The sequence below is a fragment of the Cebus imitator genome, unplaced genomic scaffold, assembly GCF_001604975.1.
Source record: "Cebus imitator isolate Cc_AM_T3 unplaced genomic scaffold, Cebus_imitator-1.0 Scaffold217, whole genome shotgun sequence".
Taxonomy (NCBI): domain Eukaryota; kingdom Metazoa; phylum Chordata; class Mammalia; order Primates; family Cebidae; genus Cebus; species Cebus imitator.
In genome coordinates, this window is record NW_016107532.1 from 254,168 (window position 1) to 272,189 (window position 18,022).

General features: G+C 40.7%; 1 protein-coding gene across 4 annotated transcripts in view; it reads right to left on the reverse strand.

The window, feature by feature from the left end:
- MAP3K3 (mitogen-activated protein kinase kinase kinase 3) overlaps positions 1-18,022 on the reverse strand; it is a 73,022-nt gene that overhangs the window by 32,988 nt on the left and 22,012 nt on the right. For all 4 annotated transcript variants that reach the window (XM_017549175.2, XM_017549177.2, XM_017549176.2 and 1 more), the window contains 3 exons: positions 16,856-16,896; positions 9,384-9,483; positions 3,432-3,545 (listed from right to left, as the gene is read on the reverse strand). In XM_017549175.2, coding sequence (XP_017404664.1) covers positions 3,432-3,545; positions 9,384-9,483; positions 16,856-16,896 — 255 coding nt within the window. The remainder of the gene's footprint in view (positions 1-3,431; positions 3,546-9,383; positions 9,484-16,855; positions 16,897-18,022) is intronic.

Here is an 18,022-nt window from a genome sequence, read left to right on the forward strand (position 1 = left end):
AAAAAAAAAAATTCATGATAATATTAAGTGTAAAAATAAAATAAAATAAATATTAAGTGAAAAAATAAATTAGAAAATTGCATGAGCTGGGTGATGTGGTGTGAGCCTGCAATCCCAGCTACTCAGGAGGCTGAGGCAGGAGGATTGCTTGAACCTAGTAGTTAACAGACAAGCCTGGCAACAGACTAAGACACCATCTCAAAAAAGAAAACTGCATGACTACCATGACAATATTTACATAAGGTATTTATACAAATGGCCAAAGACTTGAAAGTAATATGCAAAAATAAATCAATAAATGAATTATGAATATAGGATTATGTAATATAGCCCTTTAAAAAATAAATTTAACAAAAACTTCAAATGACTTTATTATAATTTTTAAAAATATTAAGTCCTTTGCCTGGGGGTGGTGGCTCACGCCTGTAATCCCAGTACTTTGGGAGGCCAAGGCAGGCAGATCACTTGAGGCTAGGAGTTCAAGACCAGTATGACCAACATAGCGAAACCCTGTCTCTACTAAAAATACCAATTAAATAAATAAATAAAAGTCCTCAAAAAGTTTATTTTTCCATTTCACTTTTCAGTTTTTGTATTTAAAAAAGAACTGCTCTGGCTAGGCACAGCGGCTCATGCCTGTAATCCCAGCACTCTGGGAGGCCAAGGTATTTGTCTTCTGCAATGTCATGAGTATCTGAGCTCAGATGGTCATCTTTATAAAGCTGTGGGTGTTGTGGCAGTACCAACAGCTATCTGTACCCCCTTAATGGATGGAAACACTGATGTAAAGAACCAGTTGTCTAAAACTTCTTATCAAGACAGTATAGGAATCACAATCACAGTCAGGGGTGCCAGCTTCCAATTAAGCAATTATAACACTTAACCAAGCTCTAATTCCAGCTTCTTCTCTAAGGAAGGGGTTTGATGGATATGATCTCTGCTTGACTCTTGCTAACAATTCAGGAAGCATTCACTGTGTTTTGTTAAGTGAATGAGTAGGAAAAGGGTTTCAAAACAATGGCAAAGCTCCTGCTCTTGGGAAGCTTACAATCTTTTGGGGTAAAACTTACAAATATGCAACAACTAGAAGGCAATTACTTTGATTCTTATTTTATTATTATTTTTTTCGAGATACAGTCTTGCTCTGTTGCCCAGGCTGGAGTGCAGTGGCAAGATCTTAGCTCACTGCAACCTCTGCCTCCTGGGTTCAAGCAATTCTCCTGCCTCAGCCTCCTGAGTAGCTGGGATTACAGGTGTGCACCACTATGCCCAGCTAATTTTTCTATTTTCAGTAGAGATGGGGTTTCACCATGTTGGCGAGGCTGGTCTCAAACTCCTGACCACAAGTGATCTGCCCAACTCGGCTTCCCAAAGTGCCGGGATTATAGGCATGAGCCACTGTACCTGGCCACGGAAGGTAATTACTAAACAACCTATGAACTAGTGTACAAACTATATCCAGTAACTAAAGGAATAAGGAATAATCAAAATGTCCTCAGTCAAAAATGCTGACCAAGTTGTGGCAGACAAATCAAACTGTGTCCTATAAAAAGGTGACAGCCGTGGACTGTCCAAGAGGAAGAAAGAAGAACTTCAGGGCTGCATATTCCCCTTGCATGGGGATAGTATGCTGAAGAATGTGGAATGAGAATAGGGGGTTGCAAGTAGGGACAGTTGGTGCCAACCCTGGTATTAGGCTAAAAGTTTTTAAAACTATATTTTAAAAGATTTTTAAAAATTGAGACAAGCTTTCACTATGTTGCCCAGGCTGGTCTCAAATCCCTAAGCTCACAGTGCTCCAGCTGCCTTGGCCTCCCAAAGTGCTAGGATTACAGGTGTAAGCCACCCTGCCTGGCCAATATTAGGCTAAATTTAGATCTTACATGATGGGCAGTAAAGAAGGACCATAAGGAGCTGGTAAGTAACTTAGGCAGAGAAATGAAATAATAAGGTATATATTTTACTTCAGAACACTTCCCAAAATATACCCAGAAAAAAAGAATTATTTGGGATAAAGAAGACTATTTCTGGTGCGCAGGGAGTCTTCTTTAATACAGTAGTCCTCTTTTATCTGTGGTTTTGCTTTCCACAGTTTCAGTTACCCATGGTCAACTTTGGCCAAAACATATTAAATGGAAAATTTCGAAAATAAACATTTCAAAAGTTTTAAATTTTGCACTGTTCTGAATAGTGTGATGAAATCTCACACAATCCTGCTCCTTCTTGCCTGGAAATCATGCTTCTCCAAAGTATCCATACTGTCTATGCTACTAACCTGTTAGTCACCTATGAGCCATCTCAGCTGGATGAACTATCATGGTATCTCAGTGCTAGTGTTCAAGTAACCCTTATTTTACTTATCAATGGCTCTAAAGTGCAAGAGTAGTGATTCTGACAACTTAGATATGCCAAAGAAAAGCCGTAAAATGCTTCCTTTTGAGAAAAGGTGAAAATTTTTATATAAGAAAAGAAAAAAATTGTATGCTAAGGTTGATAAGATCTAGAGTAGAAATGAATCTTCTGGCCATGTAAAGAAGTGTAAAGAAGAAAAAAGAGTGGCCAGGCCATCCTGGCTAATATGGTGAAAACCCATCTCTAGAAATAATTAAAAAAGAAAAAGAAAAGAAATGGTCAGCATGAGCACCATTCCATCTAAACTTTGTCCTAGTCACTACACCCATAACTATGCTGCCAATATGGCAGCATAAAGAAAAGGAAAGGCTGTCAAGCATAAGGAAAGGAAATGGTGCTAAGAAACCTTCAGAAACATGCATCTGAAGAAAACTGGTAGAGGAATCAGTAAGTGAAAGACAGATACAGATTGCAAACAGTATTGTGAGGCCTCCAGGAATCCTTCAGGAGAGGAAACTGTGCATAAGGTATAATTCCCTACTTCTGACACCCCACAGACTGCCTGCCATCGGGCAAAGCAGCAGCTGGTAAGTTATAAAAGGCCCCCAACCCATGGCTTTTTCCACTGAACAAAAGGAAAATTTTGTTTCCTGTTAATATCCCAAGGGAAAGGCAAGGAGTTACGGGAGTTGGGTTTATAAAGCATGACAGTCTCAAATCCTTGACAGTCTTTCCTAATCAGCACTGCCAAACAAATCAAATTTCTCTTGTTGGGGTCAAAATCTAATTGAAATATATAAATTAGAGCACGATAATTTTCTTTATCATAAAGTATTTTCCTTCCTCCCTCACTATAAGTCAAATAACCTTTAGATGAAACGTTAACACTAACAATCTGGCTCTTCAGTGAAATCAAATGCAGAATGCTCACTGACCACCGACAAATGGGCTGTGCTGTGCTTATGCTCTCAATTTGGCAGTGACTGAGGAACAAAAATGTCAGTCAAGGAGGCAAGACAAGTTTCTGAAGGAAAGCAAGCTTTGTCTTCAGCTGCCACAATATGACAGGGGCTACTTACATGGTTTCTGTCCTGGGACAGCAGCAATATCCTAAGGCTTTTCATGCTTGAGCTTCTATCCAAAATGTCAATTGCTTTATCAAGATCATCTTGGTTTTTCAGCAGGATGGAGAGCTGTGATACAAGACAGAGAAAAGGGAAATAATATAAAACAGAAGTCTATCTCAATGTTTCACTTTGCAGAAATAAACAAAAAAATAAGAATGTTTGGAGGAAAATAATCTCATTGGATACTATGGGGTCTTAAAAGATCTAGTTGAAACTAAAGAGACTTTTTTTTCCTCTAAATATACAATTCAATAATTTGTAGTACCTTTACATAGTTGTGCAACCATCATCATAATCCAATTTTAAAACATTTCCAAAACTCCAGCAGGATATCTTCTGCCCATTTATAGACTCCTCCTTCCCACCTCCAGCCCCAGGCCACTACTACTCTACTTTGTGTCTCTATCGATTTGCCTTTTCTGGACATTTCATTCCATTTAGAATCATACAATTCATATATATTCATTTCAATTCAAAAAGATTCAATCTTTTGCAACTAGCTTCTTTCACTTAGTGTTTTTTAGTTCATCCATGCTGAACACACCTCAGTACCCAGTTGTGAGATACTTTCTGAGAAGAGCTTCCTTTCCAAAAATACCATGTACTTCAAAGCATCAAATCACAAACAGTTATAGACTCCATATTCTTTTCCAAATTAAGCAGCAGAATCATATCCCACTCTATCTCCAATTGCACTGACATTAACAGAACAAGCAGAAAAGGAACAGGATGGGTAGAGGGATGGTCAGAGGATGAAAATTGTTATACAAATAAAAACACAAATTTAGACTGCATAGGATGGTTTAATATCTTTCTGTTTAAGGGCAAAGTCAATGACTAGAACCTGTAAACTACCTCCTCCATTCTCATGGAGGTTTTCCCCCTTTGCTTAGCACTTCTCTCTCCTGTTGCCATATGAAGGACGTGTTTGCTTTCCCTTCCGTCATGATTTTAAGTTTCCTGAGGCCTCCCCAGCCATGCTGAACTGTGAGTCAATTAAACCTCTTTCCTTTATAAATTACCCAGACTTGGGCAGTTTCCTACAGCAGCATGAGAACAGAATAATACACTCATATGTTCCAGTGAAGTATTAAATAGACGGTCCCTGAGGGTACAAATAAGTCTCACTCACTGCAAAAAGCAGAGCATGTTATGAATGCTTTGTATTAAGAGATTCATAAAATGTAAAAGTATGCCTCGCCTATGACCTAGCGAACGTCAGATCTTATTGTTATTTGGAGACGGAGTCTCACTCTGTTGCCCAGGCTGGAGTGCAGCGGCACAGTCTCAACTTGCTGCAACCTTCACCTCCTGGGTTTAAGCGATTCTCCTGCCTTAGCCTCCAGAGTAGCTGGGATTACAGGTACATGCCACCACACCCCACTAATTTTTACGTTTTTTTTTTTTTTTTTTTTTTTTTTTTTTTAGGAGAGACAGGGTTTCACCATATTGGCTGGTCTTAAACTCCTGACCTCAAGTAATCTGCCCGCTTTAGCCTACCAAAGTGCTGGGATTACAGGAAAGAGCTACAATGCCTGGCCAGATTTTATACATGTATGGTAAACACAAAATCAAGCAAAAGTCCAACTAATTTATTCAGTTCCCAATTTATAATACAAGATTTTTTCTGAGACAGCATCTGCCTCTGTCACTCCAGCTGTAGTGCAGTGGCTCGATCTCAGTTCACAGCAACCTCCATCTCCCGGGTTAAAGTGATTCTCCTGCCTCAGCCTCTCAAGTAGCTGGGATTACAGCATGAGCCACCATGCCAGACTAATTTTTGTATTTTTTGTACAGACAGGGTTTCACCATGTTGCCCAGGTTGGTCTTGAACTCCTGAGCTCAAGCAATCCGCCAACCTCAGGCCTCCCAAAGTGTTGGGATTATAGGCATGAACCACCACGCCTGGCCAAAAACAGTATATATTTAAAATAAAATCTCAAAACTACTTATGGAATAGGAGCATGTTCTGTAAATCATATTACATTGCAAAATAATTTCTTCCTGGGTGACATTCAAAGTGGGAATAAAAAACAATTGTTGGGAAGGGAGTTAAATAAATTAGAGTAGGTATTAGCTTTCAAAAAACCAAGTAGCTGGGCATAGTGGCTCACACCTGTAATCCTGGGAGGCTGGGGCAGAGGATCACCTGAGGTCATGAGTTTAAGACCAGCCTAGGCAAAATAGTGAGACCCTCATCTCTACAAAAAAATTTTTTTAATTGTGGTGGCACATGTCTATAGTCCCAGTTACTAGGGAGACTGAGGAGGGAGAATCCCTTGAACACAGGATGTAGAGGCTACAGTGAGCCATGATTGCACACCACACTCTGGCCTGGGCAACAAAGTGAAACCCTATCTCAAACCAAAAACAAAAGCAAAACCCAGAGTGACATATTACTTTACACCTACTAGGATGGCTACTAAGAAAAATAAGAAAATAACAAATGTTGGTAAGGATGGTGGAGAAACTGTAGCCCTCATTGATATGGTTTGGCTGCATCCCCGCCCAAATCCCATCTTGAATTGTAGCTCCAATAATCTCCCCTAAAGTAAAGACTTTAGTGTCATGGCAGGGACCTGGTGGGAGGTAACTGAATCATGAGTGTGGTTACCCCCATCCTGCTGTTCTCCTGATAGTGAGTTCTCATGAGATCTGATGGTTTTATAAGAGGCTTTTCCCCCTTTGCTTGGCACTTCCCTCTCCTGTCGCTATGTAAAGGACGTGTTTGCTTTCCCTTCCATCATGATTGTAAGTTTCCTGAGGCCTCCCCAGCCATACTGAACTGTGAGTAAAGTAAGCCTCTTTCCTTTATAAATCACCCAATCCTGGGCAGTTTTTACAGCAGAGTGAGAACAGACTAATACACTCATACATTGCTAGCGGGACTGTAAAACTGTGCAACCATTATAGAAAAGCTGGGCAGTTCCTCAAAAAATTAGAGTTATCTTATGACCCAGCAATCTACTCCTAGTATATACCTTACAGAATCGAAAACATATGTTCATGTAAACACTTGTACACAAATGTTCACAGCAGCACTATTTAATCACCAAAAAGTGAAAACAACCCAAATGTCTATCAATAGATGAACAGATACACAAAATGTGGTATATCCGTAAATGGAATATTTATTATTCAGTCATAAAATAGAATGAAGTACTGACAACATGCTATAACACAGATGACCCTTGAAAACATATGCTTAGTGAAAGAAGCCAGATTAAAAAAAGGCCACATACTGTATGACTCCACTTACATGAAATGTTCAGAATAGGCAAATCCAAAGAGACAGAAAGATAAGTGCTTACCAAGAGCTTGAAAGAGGAGAGAAAGGGGAATAACTGCTAATGGGTATAGGGTTTCTCTTCGGAGTGATGAAAATGTTCTGTAGGCTGGGAGCAGTGGCTCATGCCTGTAATCCCAGCACTTTGGGAGGCTGAGGCAGGCATATCGCTTGAGCTCAGGAATTTGAGACCAGCCTGGGCAACACGGCAAAACTCTGTTTCCATAAAAAATACAAAAAAATTAGCTGCGTGTGGTGGTGTGTGCCTATAGTCCCAGCTTGGGGGACTGAGGCGGGAAGGTCGCTTGAGTGCAGAAGGTCAAGGCTGCAGTCAGCCGTGTTTACGACACTGCACTTCCAGCCTGGGCGACTGAGCAAGACTCTGTCTCAGAAAAAGAAAGAAAATGTTCTGGAATTAGACAGCAGCGTTGGTTACACAACTCTATCAGCATACTAAAAACCACTGAATGATATACTTTAAGAGGATAAATTTTGTATCTCAATAAAGCTATAATTACAAAGACGTAAATAAAATAAAATCTCAGTAGAGTTTTCATTTGGGATTCTCAGATCCTCACAGTGCAGGGTTTAAAGGGCAAAGAAAAGAAAGGAATTGAGGGATTTTAAATTAATCAAATATAAGTTAGTCAATACCTGATCATTAACATTAGCAGAGTATGTTAAGACATGTATGAACTAAAATAATAACAATGATTTATATTTGGCTTTAGCATAAAGAAATATCAGGAATTCTTTTTTTTTTTTTTTTTTTTTTTTTTGAGATGGAGTTTCACTCATGTTACCCGGGCTGGAGTGCAATGGCGCGATCTCGGCTCACCACAACCTCCGCCTCCTGGATTCAGGCAATTCTCCTGCCCCAGCCTCCTGAGTAGCTGGGATTACAGGCACGTACCACCATGCCCAGCTAATTTTTTGTATTTTTAGTAGAGACGGGGTTTCACCATGTTGACCAGGATGGTCTCGATCTCTTGACCTCGTGATCCACCCGCCTTGGCCTCCCAAAGTGCTGGGATTGCAGGCTTGAGCCAGCGCGCCCGGCCCATATCAGGAATTCTTAATGGAAATACTAACTAAAAAAGACTACTAAATCATCCAGAAAAGGCTTTACTAACTAAAGAACTTTTTTTTTTTTTTTTGGACGGAGTCTCACTCTGTAGCCCAGGCTCGAGCAGTGGTACAATCTTTGCTCACTGCAACCTATGCTTCCCAGGTCCTGGTTCAAGCAATTATCCTGCCTCAACCTCCCAAGTAGCGGGGATTACAGGTGCACACCACCATGCCCAGCTAATTGTTTTTGTATTTTTAGAAGAGACGGAGTTTCAACATGTTGGCCAGGCTAGTCTTGAACTCTCCTGACCTTGTGATCCGCCTGCCTTGGCCTCCCAAAGTGATGGGAGTACAGGCATGAGCCACTACGCCCGGCCAAGAACATCTTATTTAATGTTGATTAGCTAACTGACTTTAGCCTCACTTTCATACACAATTACTAAAACTTGGACTGCACTATGTGAAATTTTTTAAAGTTCTGTGGATTTGACATTTATATTTTTGGGATTCTAATACCTTATAACTAAAATGTGTTAGTTTATATAGTTTGAAATATTTGCATCTGTATTATTAACTAGAGAGTTAGTGACTTGTTTTCCAAATTTTCTGTATTTCTAAAATTTATCCAAAAAAACAAAAGATCAGAGGGTTTTATTTTAGTAAGCTATTTGACAGTAGCTGTATATTTTGTAGGAAGGGAACCAGAGAGTGTTTCAGCAAAAAAATCTCAGCACCTGCAGATTTCACTCCTAAACTATAAAGAAAAATTTTAACTCATCAAATAAAATAAAACTACACAGTGATGATCTGACTCTCCAAGGGTCATGATATTTCCCAGCTTTCTTGTCTTGCACCCCTAACTCAGTTTCCTCGAGATATACCTTCTTTACTCAGCATAAATACACTGCCTTTCAGACTAGTACAAAGCACCAGCCTAAGCTGATTGTAAGCAGCCCAGAAACTAACATTCAAAAGAATTCCTTCCTGGGTGATATTCAAAGTAGAAATAAATAAGGACTGTTGGGGTAGAGTGAGGAGGAGGAGGAGTTAAAGAATTTATTGGAGCAGGTGCTAACTTTAGAAAGAAATAAGCTCCAATCAGAAGTTAAATTCTGAGAGAAGAATCCAGCATTTATAACTGTAACAGATGATCTACTCACTGGTTTGTCACACCTCCCTAGCCCCTGCTGAACCCTCTGCTTCTTGTTAAGGCTGTGCTGGGGCAAAAAAAAAAAAAAAAAAAAAAAAGATACTCTTACAAAATAAAAAGGAGGCAATATAAGCCATAGACCTGGTATCATACCTGATTTCACCATGGAATATTAGCGCTATCTGCACTGAATAAGTAGGGGGAATGGAGATGGCTCAGTAATCTCCCATGTAGTAAAAGACAGAAATCCTGAAGTTGTTGGAATTAAGAAAAGGGGGTGTAGAAAATGAAAACCTGCAGACGATTTTAGAGGAACAAACTTTAAAAGGCTCTGTTAAACAGAGAGAAAAAAGTAGGCATCTGTCCCTCTTGTCCCTGCCCCATCCATCTACCTTCTCACCTCATTGTTCATGTAATGTAGATCAAGAGGTTGTCCAAATACTGTTGTCACCTTGTGTTCCACATCTTCGTATTTCACAGGCCGGCTGAACGCTATAATTCTGAAAAGAAACAGAAAGCCTGGTTAACTGTATACTTAAAATGCAGGGTTTAGAAACAATGGTCTGAGTATATTCTTCCTTTCTTCTCAACATAGGATTCTCTGTTTTCTTTCACTCGGTTTGCCTCATCCCTATTGTTTCCTTTTTCCTCTTCTCTACGTTTACCTTTTCACCCTCTGAGCATCTGTCAGGTTTGACAACAGTACTCATAACTATTGCTCACTCCCAACCATTAATCTACCACTTCAGCTTAGACTCTTCTGCCAATGACAGAAGAGGCCACTAGAAACTATGTTCCAACAATGAGAACATACATACACATGGAAAGGGAACAATACACCCTGGGGGTGTTGGGGCTTGAGGAGAGAGAGCATCAGGAAGGATAGCTAATGCATGCTGGGCTTAACACGTAGGTGGTGCATTGATCGGTGCAGTAAACCACCATGGCACACGTTTATCTATGAAACAAACCTGCACATCCTACACATGTACCGTAAAACTTAAAAGTTGAAAGAAAAAATTATTTAGGAAATAAGCTAGAAAACATAAGAGACTGTAAACATAGAAATAAGCTAGAAAACATAAGCTAGAAACATAGCAGTCCTGAAAACATGGCCTCAACTCCTAAGGGACTCAACTCCAGGACTTGAAAGGTCTTTTCCATTGTTCATCTTTGAGATGCCATAAGAATCTCAATACTGATTTTCCTCAGAATTATGAGTTTCTACTACAGAATCATAGGAATTCCCCCTTGAGTTGGTGATATGCCTGATCAGTTTTCTTAACCAGTGACATATCTGTGCATGTAAGTAGTACTGACATTGAAGCTTTTCTGGAGAGACTCATTAGGTCAGTTCAAAGAACAATTTCTATAAATACAAGGTAGAGTAAGGACTCATCCAAAGAGGTGTAAAATATGATTTATTAAATACTTCAGCAAAATTGAAAAGTGGGAATTGATAAAACAAGATTGGGAAAACGTTAGTAATGTTGAAGCTCGGTGACAGGTTCATGGGAGTTCAGTGTAATACTCTGTCTACTTTTGTGTGTGCTTGAAATTTCCATAATAAAAAGTTGTGGGTTTTTTATTTTTATTTTTTATCCCTCCCCAACTCCCTACCCCCTACTGTCCCCCCACTAGTCCTCCCCCAACAGACCTCAGTGTGTGATGCTCCCTTCCCTGTGTCCACGGGTTCTCATTGCTCAACACTCGCCTATGAGTGAGAACATGCAGTGTTTGGTTTTCTGTTCCTGTGTCAGTTTGCTGAGAATGATGGTTTCCAGGTTCATCCTTGTCCCTACAAAGGACATGAACTCATCGTTTTTTATGGCTGCATAGTATTCCATGGTGTATATGTGCCACATTTTCCCTGTCCAGTCTATCATCAATGGGCATTTGGGTTGGTTCCAAGTCTTTGCTATTGTAAACACTGCTGCAATGAACATACGTGTGTATGTGTCCTTACCGTAGAACGATTTATAATCCTTTCGATATATATTCAGTAATGGGATTGCTGGGTCAAACGGAATTTCTATGTCTAGGTCCTTGAGGAATTGCCACACTGTCTTCCACAATGGTTGAACTAATTTATACTCCCACCAACAGTGTAAAAGTGTTCCTATTTCTCCATATCCTCTCCAGCATCTGTTGTCTCCAGATTTAATTTAAAAATTTTTAATAAATTTATTTTTTTAATAAATTTATATTTATAAAATATTTTATTTTTATTTTTTTGAGACAGAGTCTCACTCTGTCACCTAGGTTGGAGTGCAGTGGCATGATAACGGCTCACTGAAGCTTCAGCCTCTGAGGCTCAGGCAATCCTCCTGCCTCAGCCTCCCAAGTAGCTGGGACTACTGGCATGCACTTCGCTAATTTTTTTATTTTTTGTAGAGATGGGGCCTCAGTAAGTTGCCCAGGCCTATCTCAAACTTCTGAACTCAGGCAATCTTCTCACATCAGCCTTCCAAAGTACTACTATTATAGGTGTAAGCCACCATGCCTGGCCAATAAAAAGTTTTAATGAATTTATTAGGTTGAACTACTGATGGCCAACCACTTTTGATATACAAAAGTGGGAATTTTACATGGGTTCAACCCAATACTCTAGAACTTAGATGATTAACAATAATCAGAGACAAATGAAAGAGAAAAAATATCATAAAGAAACTCATACATAAATATACTCTCAAATTTTGTAAGAAAATATAGGATTAAATAAAAGAGGGAAAAAAAAGAAAATACAGGATTAAAAAAAAAAATTTAGGGGCCAGGCATGATGGCTCACACCTGTAATCCCAGCACTTCGGGAGGCCAAGGTAGGAGGATTGCTTGAGACTAGGAGCTCAAGATCAGCCTGGGCAACAGAGTGAGACCTCCTGTCTACTAAAGATTTTTTTAAAAATTAGCCAGGTGTGGTAGTACATGCCTGTAGTCCCAGCTACTTGGGAGGCCGAGGTGGGAGGATCACTTGACCCCAGGAGGTCAAGGCTATAGTGGGCTGTGATTGAGCCACTGAACTTCAACCTAGATGACAGAATGAGATCCTGTCTCAAAAAATATATATACATTTCTTTTTTCTTTTTTTTTTGAGGCTCCCAGCCTCAAGCGATCCTCCGACCTTGGCCTCCCAAAGTGTTGGGATTACAGGTGTGAGCCATCATGCCTGGCCCCCAAGATTTTTTAAAATCCTGTATTTGTATGAGTTTCTTTAAGAAAAAAAAAAAAAACTTATACATATATACATACACATACACATACACACACAAACACACACATATATATATGGATTAGAGAAGGTCTTCCTAAGCATAACATAAAATACAGAAGACAAGAAGACAAGCTAGGCATGATAGCTCACGCCTGTAATCCCAGCACTTTGGGAGGCAGAGGCGGGTGATCACCTGAGGTCAGGAGTTCAAGACCAGCCTGGTCATTATGGCAAAACCCCATCTCTACTAAAAATTAAAAATTAGCTGGGTATGATGGCACATGCCTATAATCTCAGCTACTTGGGAGGCTGTGGCAGGAGAATCACTTGAACCCAGAGGTTGCAGTGAGCTGAGATCTGGGTCTTGCCTGGGTGACAGAGCAAGGCTCCATTTCAATAAATAAATAAACAAACAAACTTTGGCCAGGCGCAGTGGCTCATGCCTGTAATCCCAGCACTTTGGGAGGCTAAGGTGGGACGGATGACGAGGTCAAGAGATTGAGATCATCCTGGCCAATACGGTGAAACCCCATCTCTACTAAAAAATACAAAACTTAGCCAGGCATGGTGGTGTGTGCCTGTAGTCCCAGCTACTTGGGAAGCTGAGGCAGGAGAATTGCTTGAACCCAGGAGGCAGAGGTTGCAGTGAGCCGAGATTGCGCCACTGAACTCCAGCCTGGCCCCTGGCAACAGGGCGAGACTCTGTCTCAAAAAAATAAAATAAAAATAAATAAATAAATAAACTTCTGATGGCAAAATGAACCATCAGCAAAGTTAAATACCAAACTTGGAGAAAATACTTGTAAAAAGTCAATACAAACAATCTAATAGAAAAGGAAAAAGATTAGACAATTCATGGAAGAATTTTAAGTGGCAAATAAAACACATGAAAAGATGCTCAATGTAACTGGAAAAATGAAAATTAAAACAACCCTCATCACTTAGTACACCTAGGCAGGATAAAATCAGACTACTGTATGTTGGAGCAGGCAGTATTCAGCCATGGGCCTGCACAGTTCTTGTCTTCTTCCACTTTGACAGGAAGAAGTGTGTGGTTCTTTCTCATGTTCCCTGTTCCACCAGAGTGGGAAGTGGTGTAAACAGAGGAAGAAGCAATAAGCCATAAGAGAGAGGGATCTAAGCCATTGAGTTTTAATAAAATATGACCAGATAATTTCTTTAATGTTTTTCTGTGTCAGGTTGGCTAAATCAGTGAGAAGCAAAAAATCCTTCATCATCCAGAAATGCACTTGCACAATTCAATATGGCAGCCATTAGCCACATGTGGCTATTTAAAATTAAATTCATTAAATTAAATTGAAAATGAGTTCCTTGCCAGGTACAGTGGGCCACACCTCTAATCCCACAACTCTGGGAGGCAGATCGCTTGAGCCCAGGAGTTTGAAACCACCCTGGGCAACATGGCAAAACCCTGTCTCTACAAAAATTACCTGGGTGTGGCAGTGTGCCTGTTGTCCTAGACACTTGGGAGGCTGAGGCAGACGGATTGCTTGAGCCTAGGAGGTCGAGGCTCCATGATCACACCACAGAGACCCTGTCTTCCTTTTTTTTTTTTTTTTTTTGAGACAGTCTTACTCTGTTGCCCAGGCTGGAGTGCAGTGAGGTGATCTCAGCTAACTGCAATCTTCGCCTCCCAGCGTCAAGCGATTTTCCTGCCTCAGCCTCCTGAGTAGCTGGGACTACAGGTGTGTGCCAACACACCCAGCTATTTTTTGTATTTTTAGTAGAGCTGAGGTATTGCCGTGTTGGCCAGGCTGGTCTCAAACTCCTGACCTCAGGTGATCTGCCCACTTTAGCCTCCCAAAGTGCCAGGATTACAGGTGTGAGCCACTGTACCTGGCCCAGAGACCCTGTCTTAAAAAAAAATGGTCTCTCCTCTGTCTCACCAACCACATTTCAAGTGCTCACTAGCCACATGTACAGTAGCCATACATGTCAACCACATTTCAAGTGCACACTAGCCACATGTACATTAGCCATATGTGTACTAGATAGCACAGATATAGAACATTTCCATTATAGGAGAAAATTCTATTAGGCAACATTGATAGACTATTACTATAAACCACAATCTATCCTTCACGCAAAGCCTAACATCTCAAGAAGATAATTCCTTCATGTTTTTTCCTTTGTCCACCACCTTTCATTTTTGGAAGTTATACTACTAACCAAATTAGTTTTATCTCCACTAGGAAATCCATTCAGACTGTAACTCTTACTTTTTTTTCTTCCAAATCAACTGTCCCAAGCAGTGATACTGTTAGGTGCTATCTAGATGGATTTTCTAGATGAGTGTTTTCTGAAGCCTTTCGAGAGGATACCATTCTATTAATTCCCAATAGCAAATCATATCCCTCCTTTTTCAGGGCCTCAGCAACCATTCAAAAGGGATCAGCCTTTCTGGATAAAATACCAGAAGTCCACTCAGATGTCCCTAGCACACTATTGAAAAAGAATCATGATCAGAGATTCATTCTTCTGCACGTGGCCTGGCAATGAGCCATTCAAAACCCACAAAAGCAACCTGGAAGTCTGATCAGAGGCCGGGAATTCCAGATTAGGTAAGATCTAAGCTACTGCCATCCTACTGTGTAACAGGCATTTTTAGGCCAGCGCTTCAAAGAGAGGTCTAACACATGTGAAACCATCCCCATCAGTGTATCATTAATGTTTCCAAAGGGAAGGAGATCTTAATCTACAATCTTTCTCCCTAGCTGTCCTGGGGCCAAGAGGGAGAACAGTCAGGGGTCTGGTCGCATATCTCAAAGTAAAGGGAAAATCAGCCCACCAGAATGAATACCTGTCATGGATAAGTGGGAAAAGTCATGACTTCTTTCCTCTTTCCTGTGAATTCTAATTCTATAAGGTCCTACGTTTAGATAAATACTATCCATATTCCTGGTAAAGAGTTAAAAATGCCCACAATGACATTCTCTACAAAATCCTGACATGAAATACATGAAACTAGAGCTGCCTGGCACAGAGTACTAACTCTATAGGCTTCCCTGCACAAACTTTATATGAAGTCCTCAATTCCACATATAGTGCACAAACACTGAAAGGCCATGGCTCCTGAAAACAGCTCCATAAAAAAAGAATGCACCATTTTCAAAACTTTGATAGCAACGTTCGTCAGCTCAAGGCTTCAGAAGGCCATTCCTGCCTGACCACCTTAAATATTTGTGGTTTCAGTCTGGCAGTTTCTCTGAAGCCAAACACATATACTTTCTCAGTGTAAGCCTGCTCACTGTAACTGCATACCACTTTGGGAACAGGGAATTCAGGGGAGCCTAACTGCATAATTGGGCTCTAACACAATTGAGCTTTTGATTGAAAACTCTGTTGCTGAGTTTGGCCATCCCTTTAAAACTCAGGTTGGAAAGTGTGAAAATATCAACAATGAAGTGACAATTTAACTTCTCTGCTAATGGTAGGACACAGGATGAACAGCTGGGGACAGAGCTCAGACCTTCCTCCCTCTAGGCCTGGAACTCACATGGGAGCAGAAGAACCCTGGTTCTGCAGACCACACTTTCCACAATGTTTCCACCGGGCTGCCACTGACAACCTTGTAGGTTTGTGAAAGTGTATTTTAAAGGGAGAACAGTAGCCATAGGTATCTGCTGGAGCCAGCTGCAAAGTGGACTGAAAGGTACCAGCTGCAGAGAACTACCAGAATCAAGAATGTTTGGAGGTACTAAGGTCCTGTGGTGAGATCTTATCCTAATGGGTATGCTTTTCAACTGTCCAAATGCTCAAGGCAAAGGAAAGGTGGGGCAGGGGATATATCAATGGGAGAGAAAGGCAAAGAGTGGAAAAAATACCGAAAGGCACATTTATGTGTACATGTGCTGCACATGCACAAACACACAAGGTCCCAAATATCCCATGACCAGAATTCTATATGCTTTCTGAATGTTTTCCTTAACTAACTTGAGAAATTAAGGACAGTCACATTTTTTTTCTACTAAGAACTTCTACCTTGGCTTCCCACAAAAAATAACAATAACTAAAATACTGACAATGGAGAAAAGGACAGAAAAGTTTTCTAACATTACTTTCACTTCCCTAATGAGGCAAGATTCAGAACACAGACCAAAAAACGTCCTCTTTCTATGTTCTCAAAGGAGCTAAAATCTTTTACAACTGATGGACTTGGTGTAGATTCCCATGACCTAGAGACATCATGAAGAAACTTCTAATCCACCAACCTGACCCTTGATGTGGACAAAGCTAGGGCTACTATTCTGGGAATGGGAATGGCACTATATTACAGGAGAATCCTGCACTCCCTCTAATGCCCACAGGTGACACAGTGTCAGTGTGTCTGAAAGCCATGACTCTGAGGAGAGCTGGAGTCCTCACTTCTAACAAAACGTCAGACCTCACAGTAGCAGAATAGAGCCGAATAGTAAAACATTAGCAGGTGAAATGGCTTCCAATGCTAAGACAGAAACAAGGTCAATTAGCAGGCCAAGTTAAGGGTGAAACTTTCCTCCCTTTATGCCCGATCCACCCCATTACCCAGCCAGCAGCCCCACAGGTAGGGATAAGGACAGGGGAATGACTTCCATGAACTCAATGCTATCTGAGAACTCTGGCATACATGAACACATCCACTGATCAGAAGGCAGACTTACCGCCTCTCCCCGTTGTGCTCAAACTTGATTCTGACGTCACTCTGCCAAAAGGAATGATAGACAGGTTAGAGGATTCTCTGGAATGTATCACTCCTGCCATTCCCAGGTAAGCCTTAGGCATTCCGTTAGCGACATTAGGCAAACATCCCTGATGGCTCCTGGTCCAGCTTCTCTTCTCAGATCGGCATGGGCATTCCTTCCCAGTGAGTTAAGACTTCCAGTTCTAACATTAGGGGCAACAAAGCTCATAGGATAAAATCCCTAGACGGCTGCTGTTTCTAGCTTCATACACACCCTATATCTACAATTGGCTCTGGAAGTTTCTCCCACTCTATCACCTCCTGACCAGAATACCTTTCCTTCTTGGCTGATGTGACTGAAGACAAAAAGAAATTTTGCTGCTGATGCTTTCTAGCTATATGATCACAAGCAAGTTACTTATCCTCTACGGATCTTAGTTTTTCCATCTATAGAGTAAGGCTAAACATCCCTTGCAGAGTTCTTATGACAACTAAATGTAAGCAAAATACCTGACACATAGCAGACATGCAACATTTGGTTTTTGCTGCTGCTACCACTGGTACCACTGTCATTGATTTCCCATGACCCTACCAAGGCTACCCCACTGGGAGTACAGTAGGACCCTGAAAAAATTACCTTATATACTGTCCCCAGCCTTTTCCAAAACAACCACCATGACAAGCTGTAAACTGTAGGAGAGCAGAGATCAGGTCTATCATGTTTCTGTATCCCGAGTGCCAAACAAAGGAAATGGGGTATAATATTTGTGCTTAATAATATTTGCTAAGTGGTTGAATGAATTGAAAAACAGAACTAAGTATAAATATGAGAAATAAGAGGAAGTGGAAGTGTTAAAATGACAAAGAACAAATTAAGGAAGAAGAGATATTGCAAGAGGGCAAACAACTTGAGGGGGTTTAAAAAAATGACAGGGAAGGGAGAAAGATATTACAGAAGAACAGGTATAGAGGAAAAGAAAGGTAAGATGGGCAGGAAACTAGCAAATAATAGAGATGAAGGAGAGAATGAAGTCACAGTCAATGAAGAATTATTATACTGAGGAAGACAAATTAATAGGCTGTGACAGGCTAGGCACCGTGGCTCACACCTATAATCCCAGCACTTTAGGAGCTCCAGGCGGGCGAA